The 15,086-nt window shown below is 45.2% G+C and overlaps 1 protein-coding gene across 1 annotated transcript; it reads left to right on the forward strand.

Moving 5' to 3' along the window:
• The first annotated feature begins 12,654 nt into the window (after positions 1-12,654).
• LOC147981474 (putative F-box protein At1g32420) lies at positions 12,655-14,859 on the forward strand. Its single transcript, XM_087517122.1, has one exon. It carries the CDS (start codon positions 12,696-12,698, stop codon positions 13,872-13,874), a length of 1,179 nt encoding a protein of 392 aa, XP_087373248.1. The 5' UTR covers positions 12,655-12,695; the 3' UTR covers positions 13,875-14,859.
• Positions 14,860-15,086: the final 227 nt, after the last annotated feature.

A 15,086-nucleotide genomic window follows, 5' to 3' on the forward strand; every position in this document is an offset into this window, starting at 1 on the left:
GACAAACAAGGGATACCGCGCATGCACGCACTGTTTGGACGGTACTGACAGTATATATTTGGCTAATAAGAATGTGTACCTGGGACATCGTCGATTTCTTCCGAGCAGGCATCCCGTAAGAAAGAAAGGCAAGCATTTCAAAGGTGAGGCGGATCACCGGACGAAGCCTCGCCACCGTACTGGTGCTGATGTACATGATATGGTCAAGGATTTGAAGGTGGTCTTTGGAAAGGGTCCTGGTGGACAACCTGTTCCGAATGACGCTGACGGACGCGCACCCATGTGGAAGAAGAAATCTATATTTTGGGACCTGCCCTATTGGAAAGACCTCGAGGTCCGCTCCGCAATCGACGTGATGCACGTGACGAAGAATCTTTGTGTGACCCTGCTTGGCTTCTTGGGCGTGTATGGGAAGACAAAAGATACACCTGAGGCACGGGAGGACCAGCAACGTATGCACGGAAAAGACGGCATACATCAGGGTCATGCAAGCTACGCTCTTACCAAAGAAGAGAAGGAAATTTTCTTTGAATGCCTGCTCAGTATTAAGGTACCGTCTGGCTTCTCGTCGAATATAAAGGGAATAATAAACATGGCAGAGAAAAAGTTCCAGAACCTAAAGTCTCATGACTGCCACGTGATTATGACGCAACTGCTTCCGGTTGCATTGAGGGGGCTTCTACCGGAAAATGTTCGATTAGCCATTGTGAAGCTATGTGCATTTCTCAATGCAATCTCTCAGAAGGTAATCGATCCAGAAATCATACCAAGGTTACAGAATGATTTGGTGCAATGTCTTGTCAGTTTCGAGTTGGTGTTCCCACCATCCTTCTTCAACATCATGACGCACGTCCTAGTTCACCTATGCGAAGAGATTAACGTTTTGGGTCCTGTATTTCTACACAATATGTTCTCCTTTGAGAGGTTCATGGGAGTCTTAAAGAAATATGTTCATAACTGTGCTAGGCCAGAAGGAAGCATCTCCAAGGGCCGTCAAAATGAGGAGGTCATTGAGTTTTGTATTGACTTTATTCCTGACCTTAAGCCGATTGGTGTTCCTGAATCGCGGCATAAGGGCAGACTGGATGGAAAAGGCATGCTAGGAGGGGAACAAATAATATGTATGGACGGACATTCTCTCACTGAAGAACACTACACAGTTCTACAGAATTCCTCCTTGGTGGCTCCGTATATGGATGAACACAAGAATTTGCTACGCTCCAAACACCCGGAGCGGTCTGATGACTGGATTACACGTGAACAAACCAGGAGTTTCGCCAGCTGGTTGCAAGCACGTATCATGCATGACACCTCTATTGAAGATGACCTGTACTTGCTGTCCCAGTTACCATCTTCGAATATAATGACTTTCAAAGGGTACGAGATAAATGGTAATACATTTTACACGATCGCCCAAGATAAGAAGAGCACCAACCAAAACAGTGGTGTCCGCTTTGATGCAGAAACCAAGACGGGAAAGGAAACATATTATGGTTATATACAGGACATATGGGAACTTGACTATCGACGTGGTTTGAAGGTCCCTTTGTTTCGGTGCAAATGGGTCAATATGACATGAGGCGGGGTAACGGAAGACCCGCAGTATGGAATGACAACAGTGGATCTCAACAATCTTGCGTATGCAGACGAACCATTCGTCCTAGCCAATGATGTGGCACAGGTTTTCTATGTGAAGGACATGTCTACCAAGCCAAGAAAAAGAAAAGATAAGGAAGCGAATGCATCGTACGATGAGTCAAAGCGGCACATAGTTCTTTCTGGGAAGAGAAACATCGTGGGAGTGGATGACAAGACAGACAAGTCAGAAGATTATGAAAAGTTTGATGAAATTGCTCCATTCACAGTGAATATTGACCCGAGCATCCCGTTAAATGATGAAGATTTTCCATGGCTACGACGCAAAGGGACACACGCGAAGAAAAAGTTTCACACCCAAAGATCTGGGATGTGATCGGCTTAACTATCATCTCTTTCTTCTGTGTTTCACACCCAGGAGGGAATCTCTGTAATAGTTAGGGTAGCTAGTTATGTGTTTTGGCATTTGAAACGCGAAGAAATTTTATGTGCAAGCAAATTCTTTCATGCATTTATTGATTTTTTCAGCTAAATGACCCTGAATTGAAAAGCATTTCAAATGAACTTAGAAAAGGATGAAAGTTGGCATGGTATCATAATTTCACCCACATAGCATGTGCAGAAAAGTAGAGAGGGTTACCGCAAAAACTGGATGCACTTCGTGTACAAAATGGACAATCTGTTTCGAAGTATCAGGGTTTCGGACGAAAACTCATCCGTTACAAAGGCATTTCATTTTTAAATAACTTAAGCATTACCAAATTGAATATAATGATAAAACACACTAATATTAAACATAAGAAAAAAGAATCACTGGAAAATGTATTTTTAAAGTTAAGTTATTCACAAACTAGTGATTCACACAAATTTCAAATAATTCAAAATTTAAACTATTCAAATTTAAAAACTACCGGCACTAACTGAAAGTTTCTAAAAACTATCAAAAATATTCACAAAGAAACTCTAAATACAGCAAAAAACAACTAAAAATAAATAAAACAAAATAAATAAAGCAGAAAAGAAAAAACTAAATGAAAAAAGCCCACCTACCGGGCCACAGCGGCCTGCATACGACTAGAAACCCAACCTGTTGTTGGGCCAGGATGCAGGCCCGCAAGCCCAATAGGCCCCACAGGGCAAAGTAGCAGAGGTAGGCCCAGAAGGCCTGCTTTAGAGAGGAGCTCGAGACAGCAGCAGCGGCGGGGCTTATAAGCAGGTGTGAGCGCCCTTCGGCTAGCGAGGTGGGACTAAACTTCTGCGCCCCTCGCCTGGCAGCGCACCCCCTTTAGTACCGGGTCGTGGAACCAACCGGTACTAAAGGGGGGGCTTTAGTACCGGTTGGAGCCAGGAACCGGTACTAAAGGGGGGTGCTTCCCCCCCCGCTTGGCCTGGCCAAAACAGGCCTTTAGTACCGGTTGGTGGCTCCAACCGATACTAAAGGTGTCCCCTATATAAGAAACACTTCGAAAATTTTCAGTTTCTCATCTCCCACTTCTCTCTGCCGCCGCCCCGTCCCGCGCCGTCGCCGCCCCCGTCGCGCCGTCCCCGTCGACTCCGCGACGCCCCCGTCCTCGCCGCGTCGTCCCCGTCGACTCCACGGCACCCCCGTCGCTGATCCTCTCGCTTCGCCGTCGCCGTCGCCTTTGGATCGACCTCGCCTCGCCGTCGCCGTCGCCTCGACCTTGCCCGCGCGCGCTGTGAGCCCCTCCCCCGGCCCCTCTCCTCCCTCCAATCGATCGTAGCGCATACCGGCGCCGGCGTCGGCGCCGACCGTAGCGCACACACACGCGCGCGCGCACACACACACTACATGCACACACACACACACACACACACACACACACACACACACGACGCGCACACACACACAATTTTTCTGTTTTTAGCTTTTAGTTTTTTCTGTTTTTCTGTTTTTCATACAAAGTTTTAGATGAATTAATTAATTAGATTAGATTAATGTCAAATAGTATTTAGAAATGTTAGTTATAATATATATAATGTCAAATGTTATAGAAATGTTAGTTATATAGAAATGTTAGAAATTTTGGAAATGTTAGTTTTAGCTAGCTAGATGAATTAGATTAATTTCAAATTGTTAGACGATGATCGATGTTTTTTTAGTTTCTTATATTTTTAGTTATAAAATTTAGAATTTGCATATATGAAATCATCACAATCCATCATTTAAAAAATGTTACTTTACTTTTGCGGCATATAGTATTTTGTTGTCGACGATGCCCGGCCCGCATCCTCGCCGTCGACACGTCCGCGACGACGTCCTGCTTCAGAGGACCCATGTCCGGGACTGGGCTCCGCCGGGCTGGCACTGGGAGGTGCTACCTTCAGGGGCGCGACACTTGGTGAGGAACCCGGCCCCGGGTCCCGTCGTCGACCCTCATCTCCTTTGGTGGCATTCGCGTGGGCCACTTTCGGTGCGGAGGGAGCCGGCCCCGCCGGAGGTGGTACGTCTCCGTGTCAGGGAGGAGGACGAGCACGTCCAGCGCTACATGGCTGCTATGGACGTCAGGTTCTCCAATACCTGGCAGGTTCTTTGGGGAGATCACCCGAGCTATGATCCAGTGATGGTTCCTTCTCTTTGGGTGTCCACCGCCCGCACCTCAGGAACCGCGAGTGGCCTAGATTACTCTGTAGTATTCGATCTTTATTAGCTTGCTAGCTAGCTAGCCAGTGATGTATTCAATATTATATCTATTATTCGAGACGATGTATTCGAGATTATATCTATTATTCGAGATTATACTAAATTGTTTTATATTTCTTTTGGCATAGTTAAATAAAAGCTATGGCGGACAATACCGACAGAGAGAGAGAACACACCATGTTCGATATCATACGCGGGCCAGATGATGATCAGAATGAAGAAGATTTTGATGGCTCCGAATTTCTAAACAACACCGGAGAGGGTGATATGATATTCGATCGCGACGACCGAGAAGATGAAGTCATGAACTACGACGAAGAACATGTTGATCCTGAAACAACAAACACCGGCGAGGTATATATATTTATATAAGCAGGAATCTGGTGATCATCGCATGTTTTAAATGAGTTGAAGATATATCAACGAATCGATCTTTCTTCTTTCAGCCATCCGAATCGAGCAAATCTTCAGGCAAAAGGACGAAACGAGGCCCGAACAAAAAGTTGAAGGAGGGCGTAAAGTACAATATCGAGGCATTCAAACCTAATGGCGAACCATTAGCGCCTAAAAATATTGCGGACAAGTTCGTTCGTCAGTGCGGAGTTCTTGTGAAGGACCAACTCCCGATCTCCCTTCAAGAATGGAGAAAGCCAGCAAATCCACGTCCAGATGTTACTTTTGTCGACTAGAATCAAAAAAATCTTCTTTGGGATACTCTCATGGAACATTTCACCCTACCAGATAATTTCACAGAAGCAGATGTGCGGAAAGTCAAGGACGCTGCTTTTAGGAAGATGGCGGATGCATTCAAGAACCACAAGAGAATGATGTGGGAGAAGTACGTCAAGGGAGGAAGGAAGACTCCAGTATTCGAGGGGATACTAGAGAATCAAAGTGCTCATTGGGACGATTTCGTGAAGTTCAAGGATTCAGAATTAGCTAAGGAACGGTCGAGAATAAACAAGAAGAATGCCGAAAAAAAGGATAAGTTCCATAAGCTGGGGCCAGGTGGCTACGCGGTGGCTATGACTAAGTGGGATAAGTCTGAGAAAGAGATGGAGGATGCAGGTGTCACTCCGGTTACTAAGAGCTGGCCCCCCAGGTGCAGGACTTGGTTCTATGCGCATGGGGGGGAGTTGGACCCGAAGACAGGCAATGTTTCGACGAAGGCATGTCTGAACGGAGCCGGCGATGCGCTACTTGTTGCAATAGAAGAGGCTCGATCGGGGGTGTTCCAGCCCAACAGAGAGAACGACGAGCTTACACGTGCCTTGGGAAATCCTGAACACCCGGGAAGAACACGAGGCAAGGGCGCTCTTCCGTGGTATGAGGGGTTTTTGGACTGGAACGCCGACTACAGAACCCGTGCGAGAAAGAAGATTGCGGAGGAGAAGAAGAGGAAGATGGAGGAGGAGCAGAGGAAGCGGGACTATGAACGCCTTCAAGGCCTAGAAGCAAGTCAAGCGGAATTGGCAGCTAAATTCTAGCGGCAGCAGGAGCAGATCGACTCACTTAGCCAGCAAAGGGGGTCTCAGCATCTGCAGCAGCTAGCGGATGATCCAGCATTGGATACCACCGCCCCATCCATGCCGAGAAGCAGCGTGGGTTCCACCCCGGGCGACGCAGTAGTGCTGGATAGATACCCCGTGGATGACATCACGGAGAACACTAACTGCAAGCTACACTTCAAAATGAAGAACATATCCATGAAGGTGGCGGACGCCGTTGCTTTTTCAAATTCCCCCGAGGCAACCTTCCATTGCAACCCGATTCCAGCGGGCTATGCTCGTGTCTTGGTTGATGAGGTGGTGGACCCATATTCGGAGCTACAGCTTGACATTCCTGGAGGTGACGACGAGCACACATTGGGAGAGGCCATACATCGTGTCATCCTATGGAGAAAGGATTGCATCATCTTTCGAAGGCCACCGACACCGCGTCACCTGACTCCTCGTCGGAGTCCGCCACCGAGTCAGCAGACTCCCGCTCCTCTAAGTCCACCAACGCATGAGGCCACTCCTCCTCCTCCAAGTCCGGCAAAGTGTCAGGCCACTCCTCCTCCAAGTCCAACACAGCGTCAGACGTCCACTCCTCCTCCAAGTCCGGCACAACCTCAGGCCACTGCAAGTCCGGCACAGCTTCAGGCCACTCCTCCTCGTCCAACTCAGCCCCGTCAGCCGTCTCCGCCGCCTCAGCAGTCGCAGAAGAGACACCCCGCAGCTATGGTGCGTAGCGGTACGAGTCGAGGTCATAGTACAGGAAGTATAGGCGGAGGCAAGCGATATAAATATGGTCCAAACCTCACTACTCCTCTTCCTGTGAGGGCTTACGACAGGACCGAGGAGCAAACCAATGCCATAGTGCAGGCAGAAGTCGACGCCCATTTTGGACCGAAACCGCCACCGCCGCCAAGGGAGAAAGTGCCTGTGGAAGTAGTTGACCACTTCATTCGTATGGCTCAACCACCAGCTCCTAAGCCTGTTGACTCAGACTATGAGCGCCACATCAGGAAGTTACATCGACGACGTCTACAGAAGGAGGCGAGCTCGAGCTCAAGCAAACAACAAGCAGCTGTCAAAAAATGCAGGAAAACCGTTGCCCAGCTAGGAAAACAGGCGGCGCAATCGACCCCCCCCCCCCCCGCTTGTTGTGCCGCCAACAACACGTGACAGTACGCCGCCCAATATTATTGTGGCCAAACAGTTTACGTTCCCGAGGTGGGCGATGTGGTAATAACCCAGGAGCATATAATGCAGGCTGAAGAACTCAAGATCACTGTTGGACAACTCCTCGAGATCGAGGACATGCCTGGGATTACAGAGGAGGAAATAAAACGGAAATATGTCCGGGGCCAACCTTTGGTCAAGCCAGAAGATGTCAACAAGCTCCCAACGAGAATGTATGAATTGCATCAATGGTACATGGACATTACCAAGAGATCCAATCGAGAGTCCCTCATGGTGAATGTCAAGAAGGATGATTACTACCATGAGAAAGTTGTGGCTGTTGAGTATCCTGAACTGTTTCAGTTATACAATCAAGACGCACTCGACAAATCTATCGTCAGTTGCTATTGTCTGTAAGTGATTTCTTTCTGTAATTTAAGTCTCAAGCTAGCTGTAGTGATCCTTTTGATCAATCATTACCTGTAATTATCCTCACTATATTCTTTTCTGTGGTATTATGCAGGATGAAGATGTATGAAATGAGAAAATGTGGACGCTATGGCATTGGGTTCATTGACCCAAACACCGTTAATGAATACACATGGAAAATGAACAAGCATCAAGAAAAAGAGGTAGAGGACAGCATGCTAGAGTTCTTGAAGCGCCTCAAATACAATGAAGATATACTACTTCCTTACAACTTCCAGTGAGTCACACTTTCTTGTACTACAAATTCTCTGTTTTTGCCTACTAGCTAGCTACATGTTTTTTCTTACATATGCCCGCTTAATTAAGACATGCAAACGTGTGTGCCTGCAAATTTCACTGGATCTTGTGTATCATTAAAGTTGACGCCGGAACAGTTGAAATACTGGACTCGCTACTCAAAGCAAATAGTGACTATAACATCTTGTTTGGGATAGTCAACAGGTAATTTCAATCATTATTAACTATATATCTCGGCCTATTTAGTTCGTCATTAATTTCATGATATGAACTATTTAATAACCCCTTTATTCATTTTCTTTGTCGGCGGGCAGGGCTTGGGCAAGGTTCATCAGCGTCACGGAAGGCGAATGGAAACCAAAGCTGAAATGGTTTTGATCCAAGGTAAGTAATTAAGTAGTACTAGCTAGCTAGCTAGCTGCCATCTCTTTAATTATCATGCTTGATTAATTATTATCTGATCAAATTAAATTCCATTCTCGTAATAAAGGCCCTGAAGCAGACGCAGGGGACTGATCTGTGTGCATTCTGCGTTTGCGAGAACATTCGCATGATGGCGTCCGAAAGGAGCAGATCTCAAAGACAGGAATGGGTACGCTTGTCAGAACACTATTCACAATTTTTACACCATTATCGATATCTAGTCACACAACTAATACACATGCATATTGATCTCCTTCTTAACAGTTCAAAGAGGTGTGGGACAAGCTCCTACCAACGGAGCGCGTAGAAGCACTTCAAGAGGAAATAGCGGGATTTTTGCTCGACCAGGTCATAAATCCGAAGGGAGAATACTATTACCCGCTACCGCCCCCATGAACCACTTCCAATTGTCATCGTGCTCCGAAGGCACCAATTAGGCTAATGCCACTGGCTCCGAAGGCAACATGCATATGTAGGAGAAATTGTATATAGCTATACATGTGTGTATGTGTAAATTAATATGGTGGTTTGTGAGACATTGATGATATATATATATATATATATATATATATATATATGATTGGTTCTACTAGAAATTATATATATATATATATGCATAACGTGTACAATGTGTAGTACCATAAAATACCAGCAAACGAAAAAGAATTAAAATGGAAACACAAAATTAAATGAAAAAGAAATCATAAAACCAAAAACCCCACAACCATTTAGTACCGGTTGGTGTTACCAACCGGTACTAAAGGGCTCCCGGCCCCCGGAGCTAGCTCGTGCCACGTGGATCCCTTTTAGCACCGGTTCGTGCTGAACCGGTACTAAAGGGGGGGCCTTTAGTGCCGAAACTTTAGTGCTGGTTCCTAAACCGGCACTAAAGGGCCTTACGAATCGGTGCTATTGCCCGGTTCTGCACTAGTGCCTGATTATATACCTATTACTTGGGATGATTTGAAACTTGCCATGCGACATACATTCGTCCCCGCTTATTATACTCGTGACATGATTAAAAAGTTGCAACATTTAAAACAAGGTAGTGACACTGTAACGAAATATTATGATGATTTACAAACTACCTTGTTGCATTCCTCTTTAGAAGAAAGTGAAGAAGAATTTATGAATAGATTTTGGGAGGATTAAACCGTGACATTCAGGAGATACTAATTCATGAAACATGTTATCCTATGGACCGTTTGTTTCGTCTTGCTTGCAAAGCTGAACAGGAGATAACAAGACATGTTGCCCACAAGATAAACAAGCGGAAGGTGCAAATCCCACGAGTTGCGACGGTTGTTCCTTCCACCACTGCGTCTCCTATGGCAACAACATCCATTGTTGAGAGCACTACATCACCTCCACCATGTGACATGTCGCCACCTAGAGTGCCTAAATCATCTTTGTTGATCATAAGAGGTAATGACAAAGGTACCGATCTTCCACCTCCACATGAGTATGATGAATGCCTTGTCAATTTAAATGAACCATGCGATGAGCTACCCACTACTTTGATCACACCAGCTATTTTAGAGGACTATGTTCATGATTTGACTTTGCCATGTGATCAAACAATTTTGAGTGAACCCATTGAATTAACTATTGATGCAAAAGAATCAAGTGAATCAGGGAATAAATCAGATTTGGATCAAATACGTTTGAAAATAATTGTGCCAATGTTTAATCATTTTGATATGACCTCTAATCTTGGTGATGGTTCATCATTGTTGGGATGGTTTAATGATAAGCATTGTCAATCTTTTGATATGAATAAGAGCTTCACTTATATGTGCAAACTGAGTTGCAATTTTTTCATGCCTTTGACTTCTTGCGATAATATATTGGCTTTATATTTCACGACTTTTGAAGGGTGCTCTTGTATAACTGTGTCACATGTGGCCCAACTGAGATCAGTGAAAATGGACGACATATACATATACAACATGTACACCTTGTCTCTTTTGTTAGCCAGATTTCAGATTAAGAAACACCGAGGACGGCTTTGTTTTCAAGAAGGGAAGGATGATGAGGACATGGCTACTACAGTTACACCCATATCCCCTACTGTTTTACCTCTTGGAACAGTTGCTAGAGCTCAGATACGCCAATTAAATTATCAGGTACTTTCGTTTCTTGGTAATGTTTCTAATGTTCATGAGAATATGATGCTGCCTAACTTAGATACATTTGTGCTGCTTGCAATTGAAGTGTCTAGCATGGACAAGAAGGTTGAACATTGGAGCATGGTCAAGCACGGAGATGAAGGTGCGTGCGAACAGAACAAGAGCGGAGGTTCAAGTGGAGATTTCCGGACTTTGAAGCCACCACGATGACATACAAGATGGTGGACGAAATATACAAGATGACCTTTCATAAATTTCGTCCATAGCTTATTATTGGTGTTGCGCCACCTTATTTTGGGCCAGGCCCATGTAATCTATTTTTAGAGTCCATGTTGTAGGGAAAACGACTTAGGAGGTGTTTTAGTCCCACCTTGCCAAGGGTGGACAAAATCCCCTCTCTTTTCCCTATAAATATAGCCCTTAAGGCATCGTTTAGACTTGGGTTTTATTTAGTTAAAAGTTAGCCATAGCTGCAACTTCGTGTACTTCGTTTGTGTCCAACGACCAGACCAAGACCGCTTATGAAACCCCACTTTTATCAATACTTCATCCATACTCGCAATATTCAGATTGCTTAATCATATTCTTGCTTGTTCTTCGATTGCTTGCACGAATAGACCTTCGTGGTCAAGTTGATCGTGCTCCAGCGTGGTCAATAACCTCCCGGAGTTGGTTTAGCGATTGCTAAGGCGCAACGTCGTGCACGTTTGTAGTCGGATCGTCAAAGTCGTCTCCACCAAATCGATAGTTATCATCTCATCGAAAGATCAGGACCCTCGCCTCTATCACGAAGGCACCGCGCGTCGACTCGCAGTACTTCTGCCGCCGCCATAGGGTCGTCCCCGGCGACCTCCTCATCCCGTGGATCTCCGGACTTGGCCTCAAGGTGCAGATTTACGACCATGACAGGTTGATCATGTGCAGGGTTCACTGCACCAAGCACAACTACATCAGCGACATTTCTCTCGCGCTCTAGATCTAGTACGAAGTCTTAAGTATGAACGTGCTAGTAGTTTGTTGTGGTCGTTTGAACTAGTGCTGTGAACTTACTAATGTTTTGGCCAGGATCAGCACCCTGGTGTGAAGCAGGGGGCATGGGATGCCCAAGTTGTCTTTAACTTATCGCCGTAGTTATACTAGTTTGCTTGTTAATCTGTTGTTTACCCTGTTGTTCGTTGCTTGCTTATCTTGGTTGTGCTGTCTGTTCTTTGTTGTTGTGCTACAAATGTGGTGGTAAGGCCACCACATTTGAAAAGGTTCAGCAGAACACAAACGTGCATGCAGCCAAACAAATGTGGTGTGCATCTGCTGACCCTAAAGCACAAATGTGTGCAACCAAACAGTTGTCCCTAAAATGGCCACTGGTGCAATACGGGCGACCAAACAATATGCAGATGTTGGTTTTTGACCTGTTTTTGCTCAGCCAGACTGAACTGTGACAAGTATGCAATACATGTAATATTTGAGATGACAACCAAACACGACGACAACATTGTGCTCATCAGGTTGGTTCTTGTTGATGTTCAATGGGCGTGTCTCCATGACCATCCACGGCGCCAACGTGGTCTTCTTCAACTGTGTGTTATATGCTCATCAGCATTTTGAAACTTTGCGAGCAAAGTAGATAACTTGGTCTGGTGATGTTGACGCTGCTATTTATCTAGATCGGGGTGATGCTCCCGCCTATATTTTTTGGACGATCATCAACATTTGCGGCTGGTATACTATTGCGGCTAATTAACATGGTTTGGCACTTGATGTTTTTTTAATGTATTTCGATGACTCAATTTCTACGTATGAATATTTCATTGAGCGAAGAGGCAAAACAGCAGGTCACAGGTGACCGCGAGTGACAAAAGGTTCAAAGAGAAAAAAGATCGAACGACAGCGAGTTTGATTGCGTCTTTGACAAGATACACGAGGCATAGCCGATCTTGCGCTTTCTGATTTGGAACCTTTTGTTGTGCTTTTTGATTTGTAATATTATAACACTTCTGCTTCGGTAGTAATTATGTTTGCAAATCAATAAAGCTAGCCACGGTGCGGGGCTCCCTAAAAAAGATTCATTATAGACTCAATGCAGACCAACAGGATATTCATGTCAGCTAATTTTTAAAAATTAAATATTCTATTAGTCTGTGGTGATCATGTGGATAAAAACATAATACTCTCTCTGTTTCTGAGTAAAATGAGTGAATCTACACTCTAAAATATGTCTATATACATTCGTATATGGTAGTTATTTGAAATCTCTAAAAAGACAAATATTTAAGAACGAAAGGAGTATATTTCAAAGTCTCAAGCATTTTGTTTGATTTTAAGAAAAAAACAACCGAGTCTCTATTTCTGTGTAGTCCTTGCAACGAACCTGGATAAAGATAGAGCGAGTCCGTTCCTGGTTACTAGGAGTACCCATTTCCTCACGACCACCACTTACTCCCGGTCCCGGGACGTGGATCTGGCGATCGATCGGCAGCCTCCCAGCCGGCGACCATGGCGGATGCCACGAGCGCAGGAGCGACGCCTCTCCTCCCCGGCCTCCTCGACGACATCGTAATCTGTGAGATCCTTGTCCGCCTGCCTCCCAAAGCCCTCCTACGCTGCCGCGCTGTCAGCCGCGCATGGCGCCGCACCACCTCCACCCGCGACTTCCTCCTCGCCCACCACGCCCGCCAGCCCGCCCTCCTCATCACCTCCGGCCACGATTACGGCGGCCGCCTCCACGACCGAGACCTCATCACCTACGACCATCGGGCCCGGGCCGCCGGCGCCCAGCTGCAACACGTCGCCCAGCTTGACGAGAGGGACTGTGGCCTGGTGGCCTGCTGCGACGGCCTCCTCCTCATTTCTCACAACATGAACAGGAAGGATGCCTGCTCCTCCATCTACAACCCGGCCACTCGTCAATACGCTCCCATACCTGCGCTTTGTGACTCCAAGGTCAGTTGCAACCATATCTTGGGGATGTATCGGCACCACCCTACCGGCGAGTACCGGATACTAGTGTATGGTAAAAACAAGGAAACCGATTATCGTCATGAGGAGGAAATCTGTTTCTATGATGATGCCTGCTACATCTTGGCATTGGGCTCCGTCCAGCCATTGAGGAACATCGGGTGCCCGCCGAAGGTTGAGCAACTGCTTTTACACCGTGAGGCTACGACAGCTGTTCTGTTTCGTGGCAACCTGCATTGGCACATAGACCAAAATGAGACTGAAAGCAACATGATAGTGGTATTCGACACCACAGCTGAGTCGTTCCGGCAGATGCATGCTCCAGTTGTTCCGGTTTTTAGAAATGTTCCTGCCTATGCTGACTTGTTTGACATGGATGGCGTGCTTGGCATGCTAAGTTGTAATGAGGCCGCGGACACCATCGATATTTGGGTGTTGCAGGACTATGAAAGCGAGGTCTGGACCTTCAAGTGCAAGATTGAATTGCCGGTCATTGAGATCAAGGTATTGTGTGGACAATATGATGATTGTTGGTATGCCGTGGTCATGCATGTGGATGGTGAGTTGCTTGTGCTAGTCCAGTATGCCGAATGGCTACTTCAGATTGACATGGATGGCAAGTTCGTCGCCACTTTCCATCGCCATTCACTCAGTCTTACTAAATTGCAGTTCAAACAAACTCTTGTTCCACATACTTTCTTTTTGACACTAGAATAATAGATGGTTCGTCTGAATGCTGATGCTGTGATCTGGTGCTTCTTTATGTGCTAGACGTTTGTACCTCTTCTGCTGCAGTATGTATGAATCAGATCCACCATAAGCCTACTAGCATCTTTGTAGATGCATATAAATTTATGATCAAGAAGCTCACATTGTTTCCTATTTTTTGCGATATATGCCTGTTTTCGACACCCTTCCTTGACCGAAGTGATGGTTGTGCATGTTGATTCTAATATTATCAAGTCATTTTGATGTGTGTTTGAAATGTGTGCTAACTACTCTGCGTGATGTTCCTATTATCTTTAACTGAAGAATTATTTTGCTCTTTTAACTTGTGGTCTTCCTAGTATAATACGGAGTATTTACCAATCAACATGTGTTCAATCTTGACATAAGATTGAACTGGAGGAATTTATGCTTCCTCCAGTATTCAATTTCAACATAATATCAAGAACTAAAACCTGTACTGATAAGCCGAAGAACGGCTTGTCAGGTCCTGCGTTGTGTTCCTGTTGAGACATTGTAACTGCCACCCACATTTTTCTGTGCTGGCGTAGCAAGATCATCTCCACTACTGTTGGTGAAGGGAAGTTTTCTACTCATCTGGTCTAAAGCAGAGGACAAGACCATCAATAATTATGTGGTGATGCAGTTGTACAAGCAAGTTGGAAGTTCTTTCTCATCATTTAAATTGCTCCCTCTGTAGCTTTTTACAAGACGTTTATAGAGTCCATGGCAGTGTCAACAAATGTCTTATATATTAAAGTTACAAAGTACTCCCTCCGTCCGGAAATACTTGTCCTCGAAATGGATAAAATGGATGTATCTATAACTAAAATAAGTCCAGATACAACCATTTGGAGGACAAGTATTTTCGGATGGAGGGAGTATTGTTGAAGGATAACTGATAACTTGTTACTGCATATGTTTTATGTGCCAATGCAGGGCAATTGTTCAGCTGCTCAAATTTAGGCGACTCTTCTTTTTGCATTTTGTGCTCTTGGGTGCACTTGTTTCATTGTACTTCTACCGAGCTAGTATAGACACAAGGGTAAACCAGCAGAGATAGAAAGAATCACAAACAGACATTCGGCGCATATAAACATAAACTAATCACATGAACTAATTAAAAGACTTTCATAACCAGCAGTATGTCCCAACAAAAGAAATAATGCTGCACAAGTATATGCATATCTGCTTCATTAGGAT

This window comes from Triticum urartu, chromosome 3A, assembly GCF_056163025.1.
Source record: "Triticum urartu cultivar PI428250 chromosome 3A, HENAU_Tu73, whole genome shotgun sequence".
NCBI classification, from domain to species: Eukaryota; Viridiplantae; Streptophyta; class Magnoliopsida; order Poales; family Poaceae; genus Triticum; species Triticum urartu.

Excerpts from the sequence above, each read along its gene's own strand:
- LOC147981474 (XM_087517122.1), top strand. The coding sequence starts at position 12,696 with ATGGCGGATGCCACGAGCGCAGGAGCGACGCCTCTCCTCCCCGGCCTC.